General features: G+C 39.5%; 1 protein-coding gene across 2 annotated transcripts in view; it reads right to left on the bottom strand.

The window, feature by feature from the left end:
• Positions 1–27094, bottom strand: part of PAX3 (paired box 3) — a 101880-nt gene that overhangs the window by 17701 nt on the left and 57085 nt on the right. For both annotated transcript variants that reach the window (XM_010601662.3, XM_003406043.4), the window contains exons 5-7: positions 14613–14818; positions 4605–4770; positions 3489–3703 (exon numbers count right to left, since the gene is read on the bottom strand). In XM_010601662.3, the coding sequence (XP_010599964.1) occupies positions 3489–3703; positions 4605–4770; positions 14613–14818 (587 nt within the window). The remainder of the gene's footprint in view (positions 1–3488; positions 3704–4604; positions 4771–14612; positions 14819–27094) is intronic.

Genomic DNA, 27094 nt, shown 5'->3' with positions numbered 1-27094 from the left:
CATAGCCGTTATAGCTCATGATTTCCAAGTTTGAATGCTAAACAACACATCAAATTCAATGACACTAGGGAAAAAGATCAAGTAAAATGTGCAAATATTTTATTTAAATGTTCAGTAGCTTCGACCAGAGAGGTCTACAATAAAATGACCATAATGACTCAAAGAACTTTGGATTCCATTCAGTTTAAAACGAACAGATGGAGAAAGGCCTATGTTGAAAGAAAGAGAAAAAGCAAAATACAAAGTTATATAAATTACCATCTCAATTATGTTTTTAAAAAAGGCATAAAACCTAAAAAGATCTAGAAGGCAATATACAAAAATCTTAACAGTGCTTACCCCCAGGGGAATTTTCTCTACTCGAAAGAGACTTTTAAAAAAAATTTTTTTTTCCATTTCTACAATAAGCGTGCAGTACTTTTATTATTGTGGGAAGTTAAAAGATTAATGAAAATTAGGTTTAGCAAAAAGAGTATTAATTAACCTGAACCCAAAAGCTTAGAAAACGAGTCTCTATTACATCATTTTAAAACATAATTAAAACTCCCTGCCGCTATTTTTTCCTGAAACCTGTTCAGCCATCCATGTGCTACAACGGATGAGCTAACTGCGAGCCAAGGTTCCAGGTTCTAGGCTCAATTCTTCCACTCATCAGTTCTGTGGCCTTCAGTGGGCCACAGTCTCTTTGGGCCTCAGGGGGTTTATCTGCGTGTTAGAGGGCCAGGCAGAGGCAGAGGAAGTGGAAACGTAGGTAAAAAGGAAGAAAAGATATAGTAATCTTAAGATTTAAAAAAAAGGAAACAGTTGCCATCAAGTCAGTTTCAACTCATGGTAACCCCACGTGTGTCAGAGTAGAACTGTACTCTATAGGGTGCTCAAGGCTGTGACCTTTTAGAAGTGATTGGCCAGGACTTTCACCCAGGGGACCTCTGGGTGGATTGCAACTGTCAACCTTTCAGTTAGTAGTCAAGCACTTAACCATTTATACCACCCAGGAACTCCTAATCTTAAGGTTCGTCCCATTTTTAATGCTATATGAGCTAATATACTAAAATAAGGCCTTCGGCAGTGACTAAAGGGTCAGCACCCTTTCTTTACTCTCTTCTTTAGACGAACCATGCTATCTGACATGAACTAATGTCTTCAAATTTCTCTTTACATTATTTTTAATAAAGCCGCCCAGCCAAAAGTAGGTCTTCTAGCTAAAATAATGGCTTTTCTCAGAAGTGATAGATCCCAAAGGCTGTAGAAGCCTGAGTTCTAATTCCGCTTCTCCTACTCTGTTGTTCAGTAAATATGGTTGGTAAGATGCTGATTTACAAATTGCCTTTCATTCTCCAACTGTGCCTAAGGAAATAAAGCTAAACTTCATATTTTGTGTCTCTTTTCTCAGTCATTGGGGATGTTACAAGAATTAAGAAAACATAGATTCTTTGTGCTGGGTGGAGGCAGAAATGTATTGCAGAAATGTAGAATATCCTGGATATCTGCAATGTAATAAATAAGGAATTCACATAATATATAAGAGCATAGTAAATAAAGAAATACAGGAAAAGTTGTCACTGGAATTTTCCATTGATATAGAACTTCCCATACTACTGCCAGCCCTGAAATCATAGCCAGTCTCTTTGAATCCAGGATTAACAGTTTCAAGATCAAGGTCTAGCAGTTCCACTTATAGAACACTTAGATAACATACTAATAATAATACACTTATTATAACATATAAGTTCATGGCCGTATATAATACAAGGAAGTAGCCGTTTCACTTACATAATGCAGGTTGGTGTTATTTTCATTATGATTAAAGAGAATAAGGCAGTCAGGGATGCCAGAGAAATCCCAGCTCTCACCTTACAGAGAGACAGGGTCAGAGTTTACTTTTATTAAAACTTTTGACCAAATCATGTTCATAAAAAGCTTTTCCATGGCCCAAAACAACTAATTAAAATTTGCTTTGATAACTACTTCTGATGTTACTTCTAAAGCATGGTAGAAGCTTATCTGGCATGAATCTGAGCCTCTTTAAGATCAATCTATGAATATAAGTTCATGAACTTCATGCAAAATCACCTCCACAAATGCCAGGGCTTTAAAATTAAATGTATTAAAGTCCTCTAGGAAGCACTTTCATTGTTTTCATGTGATTTTTTTCCAACTGAGGTTTAAAGCCATCTCTTTTTTTTTTTTTTTAAATCAGGATGTGCTTATAGGAATCTATGAAACTTAATTACATTTACTGTTACAAAAAAAAAAAAAGGTTTATGAACTTTTGCCTTTAGGCAGAAATGTTTATTTCATTGCCTTTGCTATTCGTTCTTTTCAACTCCCATGGCTTTGAACTTTTCAGCTTCTCAGAGTTATCACCGCTATGCAGAGCCCAGAAACTCCACTCCGGAGACGCAAACCACAAGTTGAAGAAAACGAAGAAGGCAAAGATATATGAGTCGTTATTTTGGCCACCCTTTGTGCCATTAAAATCTCATTTTCTGCCTATTAGAATACCCTCTTGGTGCTTAGGCGGCGGTGATAGTCAGTGATTAGTGTGTAATTGAGTATAATTGTCTTTTCACTTTTCATTTGTGTCATTCTGAGCTTCTCTCTGTTTTTCTAGCCACCAAGAGGAAAAAGGGACTTGAGAAAAGATAAAGCTGTTCAAACTCCCCCGACCCTGAAGAGATTCTCGATTGTAATTATAGATTGCAACCCCTCTGTGACATTTCTCCAAATTTAGTGGGCAGCTCTCCTCACCACCTGGGCCAAGTGCACTCTAATAAAATCAAGTGATCTGTATTTAAACCACTGCTAATAATGTCAACCTCAGACAGATGCCACATGTAGGAAATTTAACCAGCCCTCCGACATGCAATCAAGGCAATTTATTAATATGATCTCCCAAGAAAAGCTCATAGTCCAATGCAAATGAGAAAAACAATTATGGCATTCCAATATTTATCTATTCCCAAAGAGTGGTAATGCTCCTAATTTGTTGGCTTATAACTCATTTATTCCCAAGTTCTGTAGTCATCAGCTGGGTCTCGCTCCACAGGACTCGCTTGCTTCCTCTCTGATTGTTTCATCAAAGCTTTGGTGTTTTCTTGGGAAGTGCTTTTGCTCACAAGCCCATCAGCTGACCAAATACCATTTAAAAAAAAAAAAGACCCAATGTTTGTGAGCTTCTTAACCAAAGCCCAGAACTAGGGGTGGAGAAGACAACACATGACAAATGCCTTGACAACTAAGTCTAAACACAAAGGCTTCATGGTTGCATTTTTTAAAATCACTTGAATTTCAAGTCTAAGCTACAACTTTTGATGCAGCCAGTAGGAAGGGTGGAGAGAAAGGAAACTAGAAAACTGAAATCATGTGGCTTGTATAAAGAATACATTATGGTTTAAATTTGGCAATTCATTATACTACTGCCTCAGGGAATTGACTATTTGGTTCTGGTATACAGCAAATCGTCTGTCTGGAAACACGGGACTGACCTGAGGTGAAAGGCCATTGCCAATGGTGGGGTTCATGGGGTTGGAGGGCCCAGACGGAGGTACAAAGCTGTCTGTATAGCTGGAGAATCCATGCCTGGTGCTGGGGAGGCAGTAGGCAGAGCTGCTCTCTGGGTTGGAAGGAAGAGTGCTTTGGTGTACAGTGCTCGGAGGAAGCGGCTGAGGTCTGTGAACAGTGCTGCTGGGATCCGACACAGCTGAAATGAAGGAGATTGTCAGCCATAACGTTCCTTTGTAGACTGGCAGTCAGTCACCAAGCCATCAGTAGTTTCTAGTTATCCCATACCTAATCTATTGCATACGTAATCTAGTCTTGGTCAGATTAAATGTTAATCCCAAACTGCATTTCCTAACCTATTCCTATAGGATCACTGGTAACAAATACAGCCATGTCCCTGCATGTATTTATACAAATGTAACTCATTTATATGCTCTCACCGCAAACTCACCCAGGATCTGAAAGCAAAAATCACATTAACAATACTCAAAAGATTGTTTTGGTAGTATTATCAATCATCGTGAGATTAACCAGTCTCATGTTTCTTTTAAATAAACTTTTAAAGCATCTAAATATGAGTATAATCATATAGTTTCAAATTCCTGGAACGCCATCTTCCACAATCCAAAGTAATTTAGCTTTATCATTTAAAGTTATTCCAGTCACCTCTTAGTGCTAATAAATAGCGACTTTATCTAAGTCTTTTATTTTATCTAAGTTTACCTTCTCTCTATTACTACCACAGATAGCAAGCATCAGAGAACTTCAATGAATTGCAGACTAAAGAACAAATGTTGAGGTAGAACTTTAATCAAAAAAAAAAAAAGCCAATCGCATGTTTATGTAGGAGAGTTGTTTGTTTCATTTTGTTTTGCTTTCCAATAGTGCAATAGAATTATATTACAACACGGTTTCTCTGGGGAGGTTCAGATATGTCACAGGGCAAACTACGTTTCTGAAACATGACAAGTACATTCAGGACAATGTGAGGTAATACAGTTCATATATAAACAGCATCCACGTCAGCTTCAGAGAAGGATTTCACTGTACAAAGAGAAAGGAAGTTAAAGTTTCATCTTCTCGACTCCCTTCCTCTATACCTTGAGGAATAGATGTGGGCTGGTAAGAGGTCTCCGACAGCTGGTATGTTGGCAGAGTCGGCATGGCGGTGGGGGGGAATCCCCCAGGAATGAGATGGTTGAAAGCCATCAGTTGATTGGCCCCAGCTTGTTTCCTCCATCTTGCACGCCGGTTGCTAAACCAGACCTATGGATTTAATTTAAAAATTTGAGGATTTCACTGATGAAATAATAGTACATTCTTAATGAATTTTTCATGTTAAAACAGATTAAAGGCCCCTTACTGACAGGGCAAAGGATTGCAAGAGCCCTCCACCTTCTGTGTTGCTTAGGGGTACTGTCAGGGGAGGGAGGAGAAGTAGATTTCAGGGTCAGTGAGGGGCTTCAAAGGCCCTCTGTGGTCCTGCAGCAGTGCCCCCGTGAACCTTGTGATGGCCATGGGCAGGGGTAGCTGGACAGGGGTCAGAACAACGAGAGCTCCCAACAAGCACCATCAACATCCACCCACCTTCATGTATCACTGCATTCTAGAAGGATCCATGAACCTCTTTGACTGCTCCCCCCGACCCCGCCCCATAGCACTTGTCCTGAATTTGGCCTCACCTGTTACACTAAGCCTTGTATATTTTTATCAGTCTCTCTCTCTGCATTTCTGTGGTCAGTATGGGCATATCTCCAGGACAGCCCTATCCATAGAACGGAAGAGTAAGTGGGACCACTTTACTGTTCCGTTTAAAGTGTGAGACATTGCCCTGATCTTAATGGGAATAAATGCCCAAGTATTTAAAGAAATAACATGTTTTAATTAGGAAGACTTCTTAAATATTTAGTTCATTTATTACTTCTTTCAATAACAGCTTTAAGCATCTACTCTATGCCAACCACTGTGCTAACCAGCTACGTTCAGGGCAACCTGAAAGAATATAATAAAATACCCTCAAGGAGCTCAAAGCCCAGGTATTTTATGTAAGTAGATGGAGAGAAAAGGCAGTAATATCAGCCATAAATGTAACCGAACATCTCAAATTTTGAGAAACTGATAAAAGGCCTTTAATGGGTCTCATGATGGTACCCAAATCTTATACACATCTGTGGAGTTTAAACGTAGATCTTAGAGCTATTTTTCCAAGGTGTACACATAGTGTTTCTCCAAAATGAGAGAGGATTTCTACCAATTAAAGATATTCTAAGTCCTATATCAAAAGCTCACTGAAAACAACATGGAGAAAGCGATGAGTTTGGGGCTGAAGGGATAAAAGGATGAATAAAATAGGGCCCTTGCATTAGAGTAGCTTACAACCTTGTTCAAGTCAACAAAAGGTTTCCGAGCACCTTTTTTATATATTAAACTTTGGACAACAGGAGTGAATAAGAACATAATCCCGTCCTCATGGAATTCATGGTATAGTCAAAGAGGTCAATAGACTTGCTCACTAAATGTAGAAGCTCCATGTTGGAGGTACGCAGAATCAGGGAAACTTTAGAACAGTGGAGACAGGCCTGCAGTTCATTTTCAAAGGCTGTGTATGATTTCAAGGAGGAATCATTCTAGACAGAGGTGATAGTACAGAGTAGGAACATGCTTGTTCCAGAAAACCAGTGTGACTGACAATAGGACGTATAAGATAGGATGATGAGGCAATAGTGGTTCAGTGATAGAATTCTCCCCTTCCATGCGGGAGACCCAGGTTCAATTCCTGGCCAACGCACCTGATGCATAGCCACCACTGGCTGTCGGTGGAGGCTTGTGTGTTGCTATAACGCTGTAACAGATTCAGCAGAGCTTCCAGACTAAGATGGACGAGGAACAAAGGGATGGAGATCTACTTCTGAAAATCAGCCAGTGAAAACCCTATGGATTACAACAGTCTGATCCATAACCTATCAGGGGGATGGTGCAAAAGTGGGCAATGTTTCCTTCTGCTATGAGTCGGGGGCCAACTCAATGGCAACTAACAAAATGAGGTTTGAGTTTCCCATAACATTATGTTAACAATTATACAATTTAGTTGTAATCTTTTAAGTCAAACCATTTAAGAAAGAGAGAAGGGAGGAAATTCTCCCTTCCAGAGCAGGAAAGCCTAATTTAACAAATACTTTACCAAGGCATCTGCTTAAACATTTGTTATGAGTCCAGCCATTTGTCTGAAATAGTGTTTCTAGCCATTGTTGCAAGATATTGGTAAGGAAAGCTGTTTGAACTTCCCCAAAATATTAACATTTCATACTCCTTAGCTTTCCAACAGGAAAAGAAGATAAGTCAATATTTTCCTATGTTGGTACATAATTGAATTAGAGTTTTACTTAACTTAATAAATTGCCACCTGGGATAATAGAACCAAGAACAGTGCTTGATTTCAGGTCTGCGTTTTTCAGTTGTACTTTCTCACTGCAGGTCTAAGTGCCTGTTAACGTAAGTCCCAGAGGCACCAGGGTAAGAAAACCATTTTTAGAGAAGTGCTTGGAACAGACTGTGTCAGCCTGGGAAGAGAAGGCATGAGAAATTAGGACTGTGTTCATACGTGAGTGTACTGTACTATAACCACACACTGTAGTCATAGTTTATATTATAAAACCTCGAGACTGATGGGGTACACCTGGCTCAGGTGAGGTGGTCCTCACACCTATCCAGACCAACCTGTGCACCTCCAGCTTTAGGTACTAAGCTTGGAGGAGAGTTGATCTCCCAAAAATTCTAATGTGAACTTCATTCATTCAGACTTAATAACTGCAACTATGATTCTACTGGTGAGATCCTTTATGAAGGACTCAAAAAGCTTGCACTTCCATCATTATCAAAGCATGCTGCCAATCTCTCTGTGCCAATTTTCTTCTGCAACCTTTGGATAAGTAAGCCAAGTTTGATTTCCCCAGGTGGTGGCTATGCTTGATCCTTCCCATCAATCTCAGCCTACGATTGATCCGAGGTTCATTCTAACTCCATCTAACCCAATTTTGTAAATCAAAAACTTTGCTCACAGGGGATTTTTAGGGCAGTGAAGCTATTCTGTATGATATTGTAATGGTAGATACATGACATAATGGATTTTTTAAAACCTATAGAATGTACAATACAAAGAGCGAACCCTAATGTAAACTATGTTGTTGTTGCTGGTAGGTGCAATCGAGTCAGTTTCGACTCATAGAGACGCCATGTGACAGAGAACTGCTCCATAGGGTTTTTTAGGCTATAATCTTTTCAGGAACAGATTATCTGGTCTTTTACCCACAAAGTTGCTGGGTGGGTTCAAACCACCAATCTTTCAGTTAGCATCCAAGTGTTTACCCATTGTGCTACCAGGGCTTCCTAACATAAACTATGAACTTTAGTTAATGATGTTTTGATATGGTTCATCAATTGCAACAACTGTACTGCACTAATACAAGATGTCAAGAATGACAGAAACTGTGTAGAAGGAAAAGGAAGTATGTGAGGACTCTGTATTTACTGTTTTATTTTTTTAGAAACCCAAAACTGCTCTAAAAAAAAAGTACATTAATTTAATTTTTTTTCTGTACTAAAATAAGAAGGAACTTAACTTTCTACTAAAAAAAAAAAAAAAACCATTGCCATCGCGTTGATTCCAACTCATGGTGACCCTATAAATACCTTCAAAACACAGAAGCCAAAAGACTATAGGTATAAGGTTTGTTTGCTTTTCCCAAAGCGATACAAGTAAGTACTGAAGGCACTGAGTAAACCCATCAGGAGCTGGGTTAGAAGATGAAGAGAAATAGAAAGCAAATCTTTACTTAAAAATAAACCTTCCAAATGAGGTTCAAGAGTTTTCCAGAGGAAGAAATTTAGAAGTTGTTTAAATTAAGGCTAAATAAATCCAGAGAGCTATTCCTGAGAGAAACAGTGCTTTCCAAGGTCTGGTGTGCCTGTATATCTAGCCATTTAGCCAGATTTTTTATTATCTTACCATTGCCAGCCTTCACCGTCATCCAGAACCCACTGAATCTGCCAAAAGAAGCACTAAAAGGAAAAGATGCTGAAGTTGCAAATTGGGAAGTGGTCCTTCCCTTCCTTAGGCTTCAAAATTCATAAAAGATATAGCTTCGATTTTTAATGGGGGAAAAAAATGCTCCTGAAATAGTCTTTCTTTGAACTCCAGAACTGGTCAAGCATACTGAGCCAGGGATGCTGTTATCATCTCATATTTAACTGAAAGGCGTTCCCTGGATACTCAGGCAGTCTTAGATAATCCTCTCGGTACCGTATCACTAATGCCTAACAGACAATCGATGAATAATCTGCTAAGGACGTATGTGACTGTAAGTGTAGAATAAGTTCATCTACAATGGGTGGAGGACACTTATGACTCATTGGTTACAGTTACTAGAAACTTCTTTTTGTTTTGAAAAGAGTAGCAATAGCAACCCAGTCAACCCGGCCACTTGTGTTTGAAGCAAAATTTAAGTTGATTGAAAAATTCCCACAACAGCATGATAACTAGAAGAAAAAAAAGAGACAGAGAATGAATCTCAAAAGGAGAAAAAGGGTTTTATCAATTTTTCTCCTCACGAGTAAAATAAGAAACCAATTTTCTCAGATTTCTCAATAATATAAGTTGGGAAAGACTTGGTTCATTATAAGATACAGTAATATTTTTATTCACAGGGGTGCAATGCGAAGTATACTCTGGCCTTAGCCAAGGTAAAAATTTGAATTCTGGCTCCTCTACTTATTGCCTCTGTGACCTTGAACAATTTGCTTAATGTCTGTTGTCCCTTGTTTAGTCATCTGCTAAACAGGGGAAATAAAATGTCTACCTCATAAGGCTGTTAAGACAACTTAAATGAGACAATACAATCAAAGTGCTTAAAAGAATACCTAGGAGATAGTAAGCGCTCAATAAATTTCACTGTTAAGTAAAATCTCACACCAACACCTCTGTCTGAAAAGCCCAAGAACTAAAGCCTTGCTTTGTTTTCCCAGCTCTGTGGTCTACAGCCAAAGCCTTTTGTGCCCACAAGCAAACAGGAAAATACCCAAATAACACTTCAAATCATTGAAAGCCAGTTTGGCTTGAATGGAGGCTGAGGTCAAATTTGTTTCCAGGCTTCATAGATTAGTGCTAATTATCCCATGGTGTAAGCCTAATTTTGTCCATCAATAATTTACTGGTTCACATTTTGGCATGGTCCTCAAAGGCAATCTAACCTGCATTATTTCAGATGAGTTATTTCAAGCATAATTTTTAAAAATGAGGAGAGAATCTAATGCTTAATCCTTAGAAAGAATACTCACAGCAAGACTATAAAATTCTTGATTAAACACTAGTCTTGCTGATATCTAATGCTACAATGCCAAGTACAGTATTTTTTAAGCAGGTAAATTCGAGATGAGCAGCTGGTCCTTCTCATTCATTTCTATCTCCTTTCTCTTTCTTTGCCACACTCTTCCAATCCCTTCTATCTATCATTGCTGCCATTCAGCTTGGACCACCGTATGGACAGCAGGTTGGGGAGGAGGGGCAAGGTTGCTAAGGAGAACCACCTGGCTCCTCTGAATGTCAGAAGATAATGGACACATACAAAAACATACTCAAACTACACCCATATACATCTCAAAAGCAAACTCCCACAAAGCGCTAAGAATGACCATATTTGGCCTCATTATGGAGGTCAGGGCCAAATATTCCATACTGTGTTAACTTCTGAACTATACAAATCTGTTAGGTGACTTCAAATTCTCAGAGGTCCCTAAGAATTCCTGACTGCTGATGCTAAAAGGGTCCTGAGAATTCGTGCAGAGTAGTCTAATAGTTTTTATTTTGAAGGGGGAGCATTTGAGAATATGATAAAACCTGGGGTCCCTTCCCCAGTCAACACTCATGGCTGCACACACATTTGCACGTGTACATACAAAGGCACGAAATTTTGTGTATAAATCTCAAGTTTCTCAGATCTCCTGAAGTTAATCTATGGTTATCCCGGTGGTCCCTGACCCAAGCAAAAATCATCAGATCTAACCTTGCCCCCCCCCCTTTTTTTTTTTTTTTCATTTCAACCCAGCAGGATTAAGTACCTTTTCCAATGACACTTTGGGCCAACTGGGATCAAATCCCACATTTCTGACTACTACTTAAATGCTATTTCCACAAACAGTTTCCTTTTCTGCCTTCCCTTATCTTGATGGTAAAAGAGAATGATGCTTGCCTACTTTACGGAGTTCTTATATGCAATTATTACTAAAACTTTTGCACACCGTAAGTATTTACAACCCATTCTTCCCAACAAAACTTCAATGCTTGTAGTTATTTGCATAACAACATCTAGCCAAGAGGTGAATAAGCCAAACAGTCTCCGATGTACAACAATTCATAGGTTGTGTACTCATATGCAGCCATGATAAATACAACATAGGCTTCTGGCCAAACAAAGTTTTGTGAAACCCTGAAAAAAGACCTAAGTTATTTTAGCCTTAGTCTCATCTCTACCTAGAAGTGTTTAGAAATATTCTTCCTCAGGGGGAAAAAAATGGAGTGTAGACATGGTTTAGGGTTTTTTGGTTTGGGTTTGGTTTTCCCAGGTGCCCCAAATTAAGCTAACTCACACTTTATGGCTATCACTCATACTGAGTTGACTTGGCTACTGCTTTCCCAGATCCTTCTCAAAACTAAAGGATTTTGTTCTGGCATTTTAATCAGTGATTAACTACTCTTCTTTTTCCTGCTGGGTTAGTAAAAGATCCATATGCTGGGTGTTCTAGGGAATTTGTTAGGCTGTAGATCATAGCTGTGGTGAAGACATGATGTGTCTCAAGGGAACTAAAGAAGCCAAGAGGAATGTAAAGAGTCACCGGGTTAAAGCCACATTAAGACAGCTGTTACATTAATGAGGGCCCTGCTTTGGAGAGGAGGTCACTGTATAGAAAAATATGAACCACCCTTTATTGGTTTGATCCCATGTCCTCTGAAAGTTAATGGGCCATTATTATTATCCTCTGACATTCACTGAGCCGGATGAGAGTGCTGGGTTCTGTACAAGCTGCATGATTTTAAAACACATTCCGCTCCTGTCCCCGTTTTTGGCAAAGACAGGGAGAGGAACCTTCAAGCATCTTAGTATCTTCACCACTCTCCTTATTCGATTTCTTTGAAAGAAATGTTTATATTTTTTATTCAAATTGAGTTTAGAGCTGATACTCTGTCTATCTTAAGGAAAGACCCAGTATGTGGGCTTGGCCAATCACAAAGTATATGGGCCACATCCTAGAATACAGTGGGCACTCAGTAAAGGTTTGCTCAAAGCATGAAAGAATAATTGGATCTTATTTCACATTTAAACCAGGTAATAACAGAACTATAATAAAAGCAAAATAGATTATACACATATATAATATTTATAACATAATCTATTATATATATTATAATACATAAAAAAAATTATATATATTATAATACATAGCTCCTATATAATAATACTTATATGTGCATATTTTCATGATTTATGGTTAATGGTGGTCATCTATGTAAGGGACAACAGGGAGAAACACTGTATTTCAACACAATGGGTAGAGGGATTCAAAAGTTCCAACTTTAAAGCATTTACATTACAAGCCTTGTTGTATCTGTGACTCACCTCTTCACTCATTTTTCCACCCACCTCCAGCTTATCCAATCAGGTGCCTCCATACCACCTCTGAATATCTTCTTTCCTGCTATCCCTCCTTTTCCACTCCCATTGCGCTGACCTTTGCCATGACCATATTGCCTCCCTTCCATCGTATGTCCTCAGCCTAGCTTTCTAACTATATCCCTTCCCTCCACACTGCCACTCCCTAACCAAACTGGCCCATTCTATGTTCCCTAGATATTGATAGAGTGAAAATGAAGAATCACCTTATATGCAACTCACCGGCTTCCGGCTCTTTGTGCCTTTGCTCATATTCCCTATTACTAATACACTCTCCCACCCCACTCTCCTTGTCCAATAAATATCAGTCAAGTCTAGAAAACCCATCTTAAATCTGCCTTCTTCATGATCCTTTCTTGGTTACTCCAACAAGATCTCATCTTTTCCTCTTCTCAACTCCCACTGCACTTAGCCTCTCTCTTACAGCACTTCTCGTATCTCCTTCGCTTTTTAATTATTTGTATATTTACTTTGTTCTCCATGTTAGACTAAAGCTCCTTGAGAGAAATGTCTTTAACTTAGCATTCCTTGACTCTCCTAGTTCTACACTGTCCTATAGGGTTGCTATGAGTCAGAATCAACTTGAAGGCAACGGGTTTATGGGAGAGTGATCACATGGGAAGTCAAGTTGAAGAAAACAATCTCTCTGACTAGGTCTCTGCAGTCTGGAAGAGACTGTTTCTGTAAAATTCTGTAACGGTCTAAAACCAAACCCAAACCCACTGCCATCAAGTCGATTCTGATTCATAGCAACCCCAGAGGATTTCCAAGGCTATAAATCTCTACGGAAGCAGACTGTTACATCTTTCTCCCACAGTGCCAATGGTGGTTTCCAACTGCCAACCTTTCAGTTAGCAGTTGATCGTTTTAACCACTGTGCCACCAGGGCTCCTTCTGTAACAGTGGAGATAATTAATGAGCTGCACATGAGAGTTGATCCACTCTAAGATGACTAGCTTGCTGCAGAGTGCCTAGCCTCACTTTGACTAGAAAGTCAAATATCTATAAAGACCACATGACATTTCCAGGTAATTTCTGAAGCTGTAAGGAATTTCAGGATACCCTAAGACATTTACGAGCCCTGGTGGCACAAACGGCTAAGCGTTAGGCTGCTAACCAAGAGGTCAGCAGTTCGAACCCACCCAGAAGCTCCATGGGAGAAAGACCTGGCAATCTATCTTCATAAAGATTAGAGCGAAAAAGCCCTATGGAGCGGTACTACTCTGACACACGTGGTTGTGATGAGTTGGAATCAACTTGACAGCACCTAATAACAACTAAGACATCTATAATCTTTCAGATAGAGCTTTATTGAGGGGAAAGTTCATCATTAATAACAAAAACATTCTACCACTTATTATGTCAAAGTAACTTCTTCCAGAAGATTCACAGCATATCTAAGAGTTCAAAAAAATCATTCAAAAGGGTCTTAAAATAACATAACCCCAGTTCCATCAAGTCAATTCCGACTCCTAGCGACCCTACAGGACAGGGTAGAACTGCCCTCTAGAGTTTCCAAGGAGTGCCTGGTGGATTTGAACTGATGACTCTTTGGTTTGCAGCCGTAGCACTTAACCACTACGCCACCAGGGTTTCCTTAAAATAACATAGCTACTTGAAATGCTTCCAGACTATAAAATCCTTAAAGGAATTATGCCTTCTGCACCATTGTACATCTTCGTAATTAAAAGACCACAGAGATGAAGTGTGTGGGATCCAATCACCTCTATCACTTACTAGCTACATGGCTTTGGGCAGTTAAACAGACTGAGTCTCAGTTTCCTCATCTATCAATTGTGATAACAGTAATACCAACCTAGAGTATTAATGATAATTACACGGTTTAAGATATATAAAGCACTTACAACAGTGTCTGGCACAGAATAATCACCCAAAATTTGTTTGCTACTATCTGTATACTCCTCACAGAGCCCATGCAGTGCCTGGCCCATAATAAGGAATCCTGAAATAATTAATGAATAGCATGAATTGACACCCGTGTGTGTGTCATATACAACATAGTCATATTCTCCTAGTAATGATCAATAAACTCTAAAGATACACGTCCCTATTAAGTACCATTTCTCATATACTAATTTTCTTGGTTTTAGATTACCAGTTTTTTACCAGTTGCCGTCAAGTCAGTTCTGACTCGTGGCTATCCCATGTGTGTCAGAGTAGAACTGTGTTCCATAGGGTTTTCAGTGGCTGGTTTTTTGGAAGTAGATCACCAGGCCCTTCTTCTAAGGTGCCTCTCTGTGCATTTGAAGGGCCAACCTTTCAGTTAACAACCAAATATTTGTACCACCCACATGCTTTAGACTGGAAGACACTTTTTTTTCCTATCTGGATTTGAAGTAGGGCATGGATGTTTGATGTCAGTACCTGTACTCGGGCCTCGGTGAGCTTTGCCCTCTGTGCCAGCTCCTCCCTGGTATAAATATCAGGGTAGTGAGTTCTCTCAAAAGCTCGTTCCAGTTCTTCAAGTTGTTCTGCTGTGAAGGTGGTTCGGCTCCTGCGCTGTTTCCTCTTCAGCGGTAAATCTGGTTCAGAATCGATGTCAGAGCCTTCATCTGATTGGGGTGCTGAGGCTGAAAGCGCAAGAGGAAAAGCTGATCAAATCTGAATCAAAAAAACAAGTCTGACTAAGCCATAAGGACTTAAAACCTATCTAAACACATTTCCAGTGCCTTCCATGGACATCAAGGCTCTCCATGTGGTATTACATTATTAAATAATATTTCATCTCTTCCCTGACCCCATCTCCTTGCCCCCAGGCAGCAATAATCAATAATTGCTCTCTGCATCTATCTCTCTCTGCTATCCAAGGGTGCCGATTATGAGCTCTTAGAAAACAAGGAAAGGCCTTATTCTGTGTCTTCTCATGTTATTGTTGTTAGGTACCGTCGAGTCGCTTCTGACTCATAGTGACCCTACATACAACAGAATGAAACACTGCCCGGTCCTGTGCCATCCTCACAGTCATTGCTACGTTTGAGCCCATTGCTGCAGCCACTGCGTCAGTCCATCTCACTAAGGGTCTTCCACTTTTTTGCTGACCCTCTATTTTACCAAGCATGATGTCCTTCTCCAGGAACTGGTTCCTCCTGTACTTAACACTTAATAAGTACTCCATTCAAGCCTAATGAATGAATCACAGTTCATCTGGTCCCTGATACACTTTCACCAACTTTTACACTGGCAAATCTGTTAACAAATATTTTTTTAAATTCCAAAATTGGCTCGATATCTAAAAAAAGGCAATAATAATAAACTATTGCAAGAGTCCTATGAATTTATAAACTCTAGGACTCATATGGGGGGGGGGATGGTGGTTCAGAGGTAGAACTCTCCTTCCATGTGGGAAACCTGGGTTTGAATCCTGACCAATGCACCTCAAACACAGCCACCACCCATCCGTCAGCGGAGGCTTGCGTGTTGCTATAATACTGAACAGGTTTCAGTGGCGTTTCCAGACTAAGACAGACTAGGAAGAAAAGCCTGGCAATCTACCTCTGAAAATCAGCCAATAAAAACTCTATGGATCACAAAGGTCCAATTCAATTGTATATGGCATGACAGGTAACGATGACAACAACATCACTCCTATAAGAAGAATCATATTTAAATTCAGTGTCTCACTGCCAGGTACTGGGAAACTCAGCAGAGTATACGTACTATTAATACAAATCTCAAGATATGCTTATGAAGAACCAGGCACAGTCTAGTAGAGTATCCCTAAACTGAGGTTCAGAGCCTGGGTTTCTGCTGACCAGGGTAGGGCTGCAGCCCAGGACCCTGCCTAATTTGAGGAAACCAGTGGAAAAGGAAACGCTGAGCCTCTTGTTCAATATTTATCATGAATTTCAAGGCAGCAACAGTAGAGCGTTAAGTCAAGAACTGAGCCCTTCTGAGCACAGGACTGTGGACACCTGCCTAGGTCGTATGCCCCTTAAAGTGGCCTTGCTGCTGCCCCCTCGGCACCAAAGCTTTCATTTGCCTGCACTGAGCCAGAGACCTTCAAAATTTGGTGTGTGGGTACCTAGGAAAGACATGGGGGAGCTGGGAAATAAACATGACTTACGTTAACAACACAACATAGCGTCTGTTCCCATAAGGACAGGGTCTGCATCCCTATGGAGGGAATCTGCAGCTAAGACTAACGAAACTTCGGGCACAGGCAGTGCCATTTGCAGGCCAGGATTCAATGGGGGCAGGAGTGGGGTGAGCATTCAGTCCACGTCTGCTAGCACTTCTGCAGCAAGGGGAGCTGTGATGGAGATGTATCACCTGCTGACCTCTGGGAGGCCCTGCGGTTTGAGGATGCACCTAACACAGGGCTCAAAGCAGGACAGCAGCCCTCTCCTGAGACCCCATGCATTGGGGCCGTGGGCAGAGGGCCATCAAACAGCTGTCAGGCGGCTGTCACAGGGTATAGAGGAGGAGCCAGAGTGAACGAACAGAAGCAGCCTAAGCCTATCCAAATCCACCCTGAGAACTTCCAGATAACTGGGGGCAGGGTTCCCCAGGGCAAAGGCAGTGGTGTGCTGTCGCAATGGGAAAGGGCAAGCTTAAAAACTGTGGATTATGAATGCCAATGTCAAGGAAGTTCATTTGCACTCTCAGGCTAGTATTGGCAAAATTCAACCAGCACTAGGAGCAACGTTAAAATGCAATAGCTCTAATACTACTAATGGTCCTTGTCTTAAGTTCGAACTTAGCTCTGTCCTGTAGAAACCTGAGATTTCATTCTATTTCAGTGTAAATTTTAAGCTGCCCCCAAAAAGTACACATAGAAAATGAGCTTGTAAACATGATTTGAAGCTTTCTAATATTTTAATACATCTTGATTTTTATTCACATTCAGACACTGTGAAATTAAGAAGTGTTACCTGACAGATCATAAGAAAATGTATAACCCAAAACCAAACCAAACCCAGTGCCATCGAGTCGATTCCGACTCATAGCAACCCTATAGGACAGAGTAGAACTGCCCCACAGAGTTTCCAAGGAGCGCCTGGCGGATTCGAACTGCTGACCCTTTGGTTAGCAGCCATAGCACTTAACCACTAGGCCACCAGGGTTTCCAAGAAAATGTATGCCTGCAAACAAATACTTGTTCAGAAAAAGCAAAAGGGGAATACAATATACAATGCTAGGTATTATGATAGGTTTCAATTATATTATCTATTTTAATACAAAATGGCCTCATTTAGTATAAATCTTATTTCAGGATATTTTAGTATTAACCTAAAAAAAAAAAACCTTTCTATAGATATGCAAATTTTTTAAGTAATATTGATGTGCTAAAAAAAAATGCTATGCATTGCATTATAAATTTCAAAAGCTCCCAATGCAATGTATATGTGTGGGTGCTTGGATAAACGTGAGCTACACTACATGAACAATATCTGTGTGTAATTATCAAGCATCAGAATCACCTGGAGGGCTTGGTCAACCACAGACTGCTAACCCTACATCCAGGATTTCCCATCAGTAGGTCTGGAGTGGGGGCCCAAGAATTTCCATTTCTAACATGTTTCCAGGCGATTGATGCCATTGCCACTGATTAGGGACCACCCTTTAAGAACCACTACAATAGAATATTCCAGATTAATTATTCCTTTCCCTCTCAAAATTCCCAAGTACTTAAAATACTTCCTGCCACAAATTACTGGAAAAAAAAAAGTAACTTTCCTTTGTTTTTAAAATATAACAATATGCTCCCCAAGAAACAAATTCCTTTTGCCCCTAAGAAGACAATAAATTCTCATAAAATATTTCCTTCTTTGCTTCCAGTTTCTAATGCCCTGGTCATTCCAAAGTGAATTCAGGTGAAAAACTTAACCGCATGTAACGAATGACCAAAAATTTCCTCTGCCTGTGAAAACCCCAATTTTTTGCTTGTGCTTTCTCTTACTATGATCCCATTAGGCTAATAGTATGTGGAAACGTTTGTGTTTCCTTTGGGAGTCTCTGGGGTTATTAAATCCTCCCAAGTAAATATGATGTGCCATACACTGTCAGGTCAATTAATCAAAATCATCTCCGGTTTCTGAAGAAAAAGACTGTTTAGATTTATGAGTACCAGCTAGAGTTAATTCTGAGGGTCAAGACCACTGTGTTTCACCTTAATAATCAACATCCTCAAAAGATAAGCTCTGTGAGCTCAAGGCCCTTCTCTCTCTGCCTTGTCCACTGCTGGAACCAGGCCTTCAAACCAGTTTGTTCTAGTTCACCCACCTGCTAAGAATTTGCCTTTCCACCCCCAGATGGACTGGATCAGAATCTACATTTTAACAAGATTCCCAAGTGATTCTTAGGTATACATTCTTGTGTATACATAAGATAGGATCTATAGTTTAACAAGACCCCCAGGTGATTCTTATGTATACCTAAGAATCTATAACTGAGATGGAAATGTAAATTCTCATTTATACCTGTATACATCTGGGGTGGAAATGCAAATTCCTCAGCAGGAGGCTCGAACCTGAACAAACCAGTTCAAACCCCTGGCTGGAACCTTTGGTGCCCAAAAAACACATGTCGAATGAATGAAACCACGGTGTAAAATTTAAGTTTTGCTTTAACACTGACTTCTCTGCCGCCATCTAACTTCTTTAAAATGGGAATTCTGCCCTTACAAGTCTTCCAACATCTATTTAGATGAGCTTTGGGGTTCTGTCAATCTCCAAAAATTAGTTGAACATTTTTGCAAGTATTTGCATGCCTGCAATTTTCTAGAGAATAATTATCAATTTTTTCAAAGACAATTATAGTTTAGGGAAAAAAAAAATGAAGAGCCACCAACAGCTAGGGATTAAAAAGACTCCGAGTATTTGAGGGTTCAATAGGACAGCCTTTACCGCCAAAAGTAAAATTTTCTTTAATAAGCTAACAAATCACTGTTTTTATTTCTAGACTATTTATTCAAAAGCAATCTAAAGGTTGCATCTAAATGGCAAAACGTCCATCTAGCATCATTTCAAAAGACACCAAGGAAATGATTTGCTTGATTTTTCTACTGAAAATTTATCTGAACCAACTGATCACTTCTGGCATTACGAAGCCACAATCTCAACGAGTTAATAATAACTTTTCCTCATCTGTAAACCCCACAAGGATGTGGGCTTAAAAATATGTGAAGTCAGCAACCCAAGGTTAATCTACCAGTTAAGGAATACCAGCTATTTCTAAAGACTAACCACCACAGACCCTTCACCATTTTTTGGAAATGCTATTTCATGTATCACTCAATAAAAACAAAATTCAGTATTTGCACAAAACTTGACTCACAATAATCTGAATATGAATCATTTCATTTTTGCCAAGGACAAATATAAAACTGAAATCCCAGTTTGATAGTGAAAAAGAGACAATTTTGTTGAGGCTAATCTATTTTAAATACTCTACTGGAGCTACTAGAACAAATGAGATACTCGATACAAAGTATCTAATCTCATTGCTAAATATTACATCAAAGTAAAATAAGACTTTTCAGGCAGCTCGGCTGAAAGAAATTATATACTTCTTCTATGCAGATTATGTAGTGCTATGAGTTGGAAACTGTAAGCAGCATTATTAGCAAGACAGTCGTCTAAATGAATTAATAAATTGCTACATAATACAGCAAGTACATTAAATATAATCTCTTTGATAAACTATTTCTATTGTTCAGCCTCAGTATTAAGTGGAGATTTTAATTATATTTAAGTCACTCAATTATATTCTACACATGCCTTCAATTGGCTTTATTACTCATTAAGTAGAGATGCTGCCACCCAATTTGAAATTCCAGCAGAGCTCTCATAAGAAAATCCATATCAATACATAATATATGGCCTTCCAAATAGAAATTGTATTGCTTTCCATTCCATAGCAATCCTCAGATTTGCTCTCAATCCATATTCTTATCAGACTCTGAAATCCTGACTCTATTATCAAAACCCCTTCACAACTCATTCTCTGACTTACACGTTAGCTTAACTCAGTGTCACCAATGACCTAGGCTTCCTGGGTCATTTGGCTGATTGCCATTATTGCTGCCGTTCATTCCAAATTTTAAAAAGCCTTCCAAGATCAAATGAAATTTGTAGAAATATTACAATTGGATCAATATTAGACACTAAATCAAACATTTTTTCCAGTCGAATTCAATTCAACCGAACATACATTTACTGAACTCTCTATATGTTTAAGGTACAGTTTCTAAGCAACAAAACACTATGAATCAATTTGCCAAGGTAGTGAATATATTTGTTAAGAAATTAAAATAGTGTGACCATTTACAGTCTCCACAAACAACCAGCAAAGACCACTGGTCCTAAGGCCCAGGGCCAGCCTGCAACCTTACACTGACCACAAGCAGTTGAACTGATCCCTCATTTCACATCTTTATTAAAGTCCTGTTTTGGGCATGTTTTTTATTATAACACATTTAAAGACATCTTAGTGAAAGGCTATCAAGAGCTGTAAAGGAACCTCAAATTCTTTTTAAACAAAAGTGCAGCAAATAGCTTGAAATATATTCAGATATTCATAATTTATTCAACAGAAAACCCAGACTGATGATGTGTGCTTCAGCTGAGTACCACAACTCTGCTTTTTATGAAAGTTCATTTTCTTTTCATATCTCAAATTAATTAAAAATTTTTTCAGTGTCAAATTTTTAGCTAGTCCAATAATTTCACATTAACTCCCAAGGTTAAACTTGGGAAAATGTACACCCTCAGTTTTAAAAAAAGAGGGGGGAGGGGAATCACATATAGGGTAACCATCATACCCCACAGGATTACAAATTCTTCCTTTGGAAACACATCAAAACGGGAGAAGGCAGAAGTATTACCACCAGCGGACTAACCATGAAGTTTAATTAAAGAAGGAATTACAGAATTAGAGAGTATGTCTTTGTCCGTTAACCCCTCGTGACCTATTCTGTGGCCTCGGGAAATATTTCATCCTGGTTAACGCTATTATACATGAAATCTTGCCTCGATTTTATAGGGCTTTAGTCACGTGCAATTCTATAATGATTGGTTTCCAGACCATTATCATTCAGAGATGGGGAACAGGCAAAAAATGGAAAAACAAAATAATTCACAAGCATGAATTTGGCACATTGTCTTTCTTCTCAGCAAGACCTTTCATTTGAATAATTAAAGAATCAAAACATGACAACCATTTAAACTCTGTGTTTGCACCAGATATAATACAATGCGATTTACAGACACGGGGGAGGTGGGGGCTCTTTCTCCTCCAGAGTTGAAGGCTGAACTCCCTTAGTCATTATATTCATTTACTCTAAGATGGTCTCACACCAAAGCTGATGGTCTTTTCTTCTGTACTAATATTTCTGAGCTAGACTTGTCAACATTTTTACTCCAAGCTGTGTTTCACTGATAAAAAGAACAACATAAATAAAAATTGCATGAGACCATTTCATGCTGTGCCTGAGAGTTTAAGGGTATTTCAGAGTATATTACATAAGGTCTTTAACAGATCAACTCGAAGTTTGACGCACCTTTGGCTAATTGCAGGCTGTCTCCTGTGCTGGTGCATTTTGCCATTCAACATGAAGGGCACCACAGGACCAGTAGCTGTTTTCTGATCTGGAGCCGCCTTTTTTACACTGAGAAAGATGTGAATCACCTCTCTCGTGTTTACTCGGGTGAAAGCCAAGAGGAGGGAAGCAAGACTGATATTCCCTCACAGGCCCAGAGTAAATGACAAATGACATTTTCCCTTTGTGATCTTTGGGATTTTTGTTGACTTATTTGGAGGCTTTTGTTAGATCCCAAGAAATGGCCTGTGGCTGAGGCCTATTCTACCAATTTCCACGCTCCATCTGTGGAATCCATCAACGGGGCATTTACCCGCATTCAGGGCTCTGACACCTGCCTGGCAGGACGCAGGAGACACAAAGAAAGCCAGAGTGGATGAGAAAGGGGAGGTTGGTTTTGTTGTTTTTTTTTTTTTTCCAGGGGAGAGAAGAGGGGGGAGGTTGAAATGGATGCACAGTAGGGGTTAATCCAAGCCAGTGGAGAGACTTCAGCACCTGGAAGCTTCCCTTCTACATTAATTCACAAGCTAAGAAGGAATTGGGGAACTTATTTTAAGCATTTTTAAATTGTCTGTGTGTTTAGTCAAGAAAAGAGATAACCCTCTAAGAGGAACAAACCAAAGATTTGTAACAAAATTCTAACGTACATATAGAACGCATTTACAACCTAACAAATGCCAAGCGGTGAATTCGAATTTCCAGAATTCTTAACCCAGAACTAGAATTTGAGTCATCGTTACTTATGTTAGTTGAAAAACTAAGAAAGGCAGTTTATGACCCAACCAGTTGTCTACGTGGGGGAGGGGGTCCTGCTTTGTTTTTGTCACCTCTACGGCTTCTCTCCCAAATGTGCCACGACAACCTTTAACAAATGTAAAAAGATAGGACAATTTATGGCAAACATATTCCCTGCTTTCTGAGAAGGAAGGTGTTTTTAAAGAATGCTCAGATTTACTCAAAAAGTAAAGAATGTTACCCTTGAGTACTGCACTCTTTTAAAAAATTACAGGAGCCCAAATGGACGACAGTTACCATAAAGCATAGATGAGAAGTTTGAGGGGCAGTGAGATGAAGTTTATGGGAATGAAACAACTACAACAGAAATAAAGGGAATGTGGTGGACACAACGTGAAGACTATAACCAATGTCACTGAACATTATTTTTGGAAATATGGTGGAACGGAAATGTGTTTTGCTGCATATATTTTCACCAAAAATACAATAAAATATTTAAAATCGTTTTTCAAAAAATAAAAAGAACACTCAAATCTAATGAAGACCCTCCAGCCATTCACCTACCTTCTTTCCTGCCCAGCAGTTCGCCATTTTTGGCTGGAGAAATAAATGTAACGCTATTCCCCCTCCCCTCTGACCCGAGTCCTTCCCTCGGAAGCCGCCGGCTCACAGCACGGGGTCATTAGAAGGAAAATAAGCTCCTGCCAGGTCGGCACTAATCAAAATAGCACAAATAAACCCTGACACTCAACAACTCCCCAAGTGCCCGCCGCCCAGGGAGGAGAGTACAGATTGGTTATGAATATGGCAGGCCGCGGGGGCAGCTCAGGAGGGCCAGGCCGTGTGCTCCAGGCTGAGAGTTATTTGAAATGCACAACGTGGACCGTTGGTGTTTATTTAAGATAAGAGCTGACAAGTAGAGGCTGGAAGAACGGCCAAGCTGCCTGCAAGGTGCTGAGCTGCGCAGTCCCAAATACCTCTATCTCCTAAAAAATGGTTCCAATTAATCTGTTAACTTTCAAGTGCACAGGGGATATCTACCCACCTTACACTGGAAAACCTCTCTACAGATGGAGTTCTCTCCCAACAGCCTCCACCTTATCATGAGTCATTAACAATAGGGATACAATGCGGCCAGAAAGGATCTTTCTCCTTCATTCATTTCAACCCTACTAATAACTATTTTTAAGGAGCCCTGGTGGCGCAATGGCTAAGTGCTCGGCTGCTAACCGAAAAGGTTGGTGGTTCAAACCCACCCAGCAGCTCCTCGGGAGATAAGACCTGGTGATCTGCTCCTGTCAAGACTAGAGCCTAGAAAACCCCATGGGGCAGTTCTTCTCTGTCACAGGGGTTACTCTGAGTCAGAATCAACTCTAAGATACCTAACAACAACAATAGTTATTTTTAGCAACTGGATTCACTAATATATTTAAGTAAAAATACTCCTGTGCCTTTTCTCATGCCCTGAGAGAAGCTACACTTGGAATACCTTGTTTCAGAACTTCCTTCCAAAGTCCTGAAAGTGAAAAAGAAATCTGTTACTGGCTTAGGAATGCTGACACTGCCCCAAATTAACCCAGTGGCTTCTTAGCCCCTTTATTTTGAGGGTCACTATCAGTCCGAATTGATTCAACAGCAGTGGATGGGGTTGGGGGTTGTCTGTGTGTGTGTATGGGTGTGATTGCGTGTGTGACAAGATTTCTTTTTACAGCATGAGTCTCTCAGCAAATAAGGATGAGGTCACACTTGTCTACTCCACCCACCCCCAAAAGTGATTTCTATTTGGGAAAAAAAATTTTTAATGACTTTTTTAAAACTCCATGCTAACTGCCACCAGTTTTTCAAAGAGAAAAAGAGACTAAAGCCCCGAGAAAATGCGTTGCTATTCAATTAGGCAAACTGATTAGTTAACTAATTAATCAGCTAACAGCTTTCTAAGAATAGTCTCCCATGATAAGAATGTTCCCCCCTCAAGAGCTTAAAAGTCAGTCATAATTAAAATGAAAAGCCAGGGCTGTTAGCCGCGTTAAGTCTCTAAAAGCAGGCAGCTAGGTTCTCCTTTCCTGGGATTGGACTGCCCGGAGTAAAGAAAGGTAATTTGCACGCTGAAGGGGAACAGGAAAACAGTAGTTCTCGTGAAAGGAAAAGGGCCAAGTGACTTTTATTTACAATTGCCAAGAGAGAGGCCATTATTGACCATATGTGCCACAATTGCCCCCTTATCACGGGCTGGCCATCATGTCCTTTGGGAGCTGTTAATGAACTGGGTAATTGAGCTGCTGACATGTGTTCCCAAAACAAAACAATAGGAAGAAGAGACAAATGAACATTTTATTTGCCAATCAGAGTAAGTTCAGCTTTTCACTGCGCTGCAGCTAAGTAACTGACTGAATCCATAAAACAGTGTATTGAGAGCCAGCAGATGCAGACACAATAATAGTTAACTGACAGCTTATGGTCCATCTGTGCTTAACATTTTGTTAAAGAAATCGCCTGACTTGCTAAAGAGACAAATCATACAGCTGCCCCAAGTACTGCATTATAAGAGATAAATCATTAGCTAAACTGTGTCATGCTTAAAATGACAATGCTTATTAACACTTACGTTGGGACATTTTGTCAGCACAGCTTGACACAGTTATTACTTACTAAAAATGTGACAACTCATAGATATCCGATGGAATTGAGTTAGAGGGAGAAAAAAAAACAGAACACTGCAAACAATTTGTAAGAATAATAGGCATTTTTAATCTCTCACGATTAAACATGCATTTCTAAGATGCTATGAATGAAAACAAAACCAAAAAAAAAAAAAACCCATGAACTAGAACATGAGATTATGTTCCACATAGCAATTACGTATTTATATTTTATTTATTCAAAAGTACAGAATATTATATGGGACCAAATAGGCACCTCCTGCTGAAAAGCAAGACAACAAAAACAAGATAGGAAAGGAACTGGACAAATGGACACAGGGAACCCAGGGTGGAAAGGGGGAGAGTGCTGACACATTGTGGGGATTACAGCCAATATTACAAAACAATGTGTATATAAATTTTTAAATAAGCAAGTAACTTAAGCTATAAACTTTCACCTAAAGGCACAATAAAAAAATGTTTTTAAACTGTAGAATATGAGAAATGCTCTCATTTTATGGGTTGATGACCATCAGTTGCCTCAATGATATTAGAACAAGGAATAAATAGTTTAATAGAAATCATAGTTCCTAGCCACTTAACTTTTACAAACATACTCACCTTCTTCTTTAAGGAAAAAAAATTTTTGTTAATAGAAGAAAACCCTGTTGAAAAAGACAAGCTTTATGAGGAGATTTAGCTTATGTTTTTTGATACTGCAACTGAATTAAAACCACATTTTTTTTTGGTCCAAGTCTGGTTCATCCACTGCCCTGAGAAGAACTCGGCTCTAAAATCACGACTGTGTGAACTGCTTAACTAGAGGCAGGACGTGGAATTCTAAAAGCCTTTCTTGGAGTGGTTCCTTCACCATTGTGGCCAAAATTCACATAATAATAATAATGATGATTTGACAAGACAAGTGGCTATTCACTGACCCGCTGGCCGCCTACCACAGCCAAGCTCTTTGCATGCTATGTTCTTTCATCATCACCAAAACCCTGTTAGGAGAGGTATTATCTTTCCCATTTTACAGATGAGAGAAAATGAGGCCTGGAGAGAGAGATGTAACCTGCCTGATCCATGAGAACTCAGAGAGACTACCCAAACATAAGATCTTATTAGCATTGTCATTTGAAGAACAGGATTGACGTGGGTCAGAAGAAAAACTGTGGCCAATCTCTTCACATTTTTTTCTTCCTGGTCTAAAGTCCCAGGACTCAGATGTCACAGTCAACTCTGTAAATCAGTTATGAAAACATGGCCATAAAAGGTGACTAATATTTTCTGCAGTGGTTGGTGTACCTAAAAATCACGGTATGTACAGTTACCAAGAAAGAATTGTGGCTATGAAACCTAAGCCTTTGCTATATTAAAAAATACATATATATTTACAGGGCTTTAAATAAGACACCATGTGCTTAACAAGGCTCAGAACATAGTTGTCAAAGACAAAGAACCACCTTGTCTCCATCTTTATTTTCCACTCTCGAAGATTTTTGCTATTCTGTGTATAAGTCATTCTAAAGTCAACAAACAGATGAAGGCTCAGCATATAAAAGAGGTAACAAGTTACAGAGAGAGCCTTTCGGGGGGAGAAAACAAAAGAATGCTTTTGCCGCCTGTGTTAAGACAAGACTATCCAAAGACACACAAAACCAAAACAGCTTTCTCCACAATTCAACTTTGCCAGGATTAGCCTGACGGGAGATGTTTGGAAAATAATAGAAGAAGGGTAGATTTAAGACAAAAGTTAAATACTACACTTTTTGTGCCAGGAACCTACCTGAAGAGATAAGAAGGTAAATGACTAAGAGGACTGACATGTCAGTGCCAAGCATTTACAAAATTGCAGAATCATCGGAAGGAACTCTAAACCAATCCCTCAGTTTCACAGGTGGGGAACTAAAGTCCAGGGAAAGCAAGTAGGGTTG

This window comes from Loxodonta africana, chromosome 6 (genome assembly GCF_030014295.1).
Source record: "Loxodonta africana isolate mLoxAfr1 chromosome 6, mLoxAfr1.hap2, whole genome shotgun sequence".
Classification (NCBI taxonomy): Eukaryota; Metazoa; Chordata; class Mammalia; order Proboscidea; family Elephantidae; genus Loxodonta; species Loxodonta africana.
Note: the sequence above shows the minus strand (reverse complement) of the source record. Positions and strands in the feature narration are given on the sequence as shown.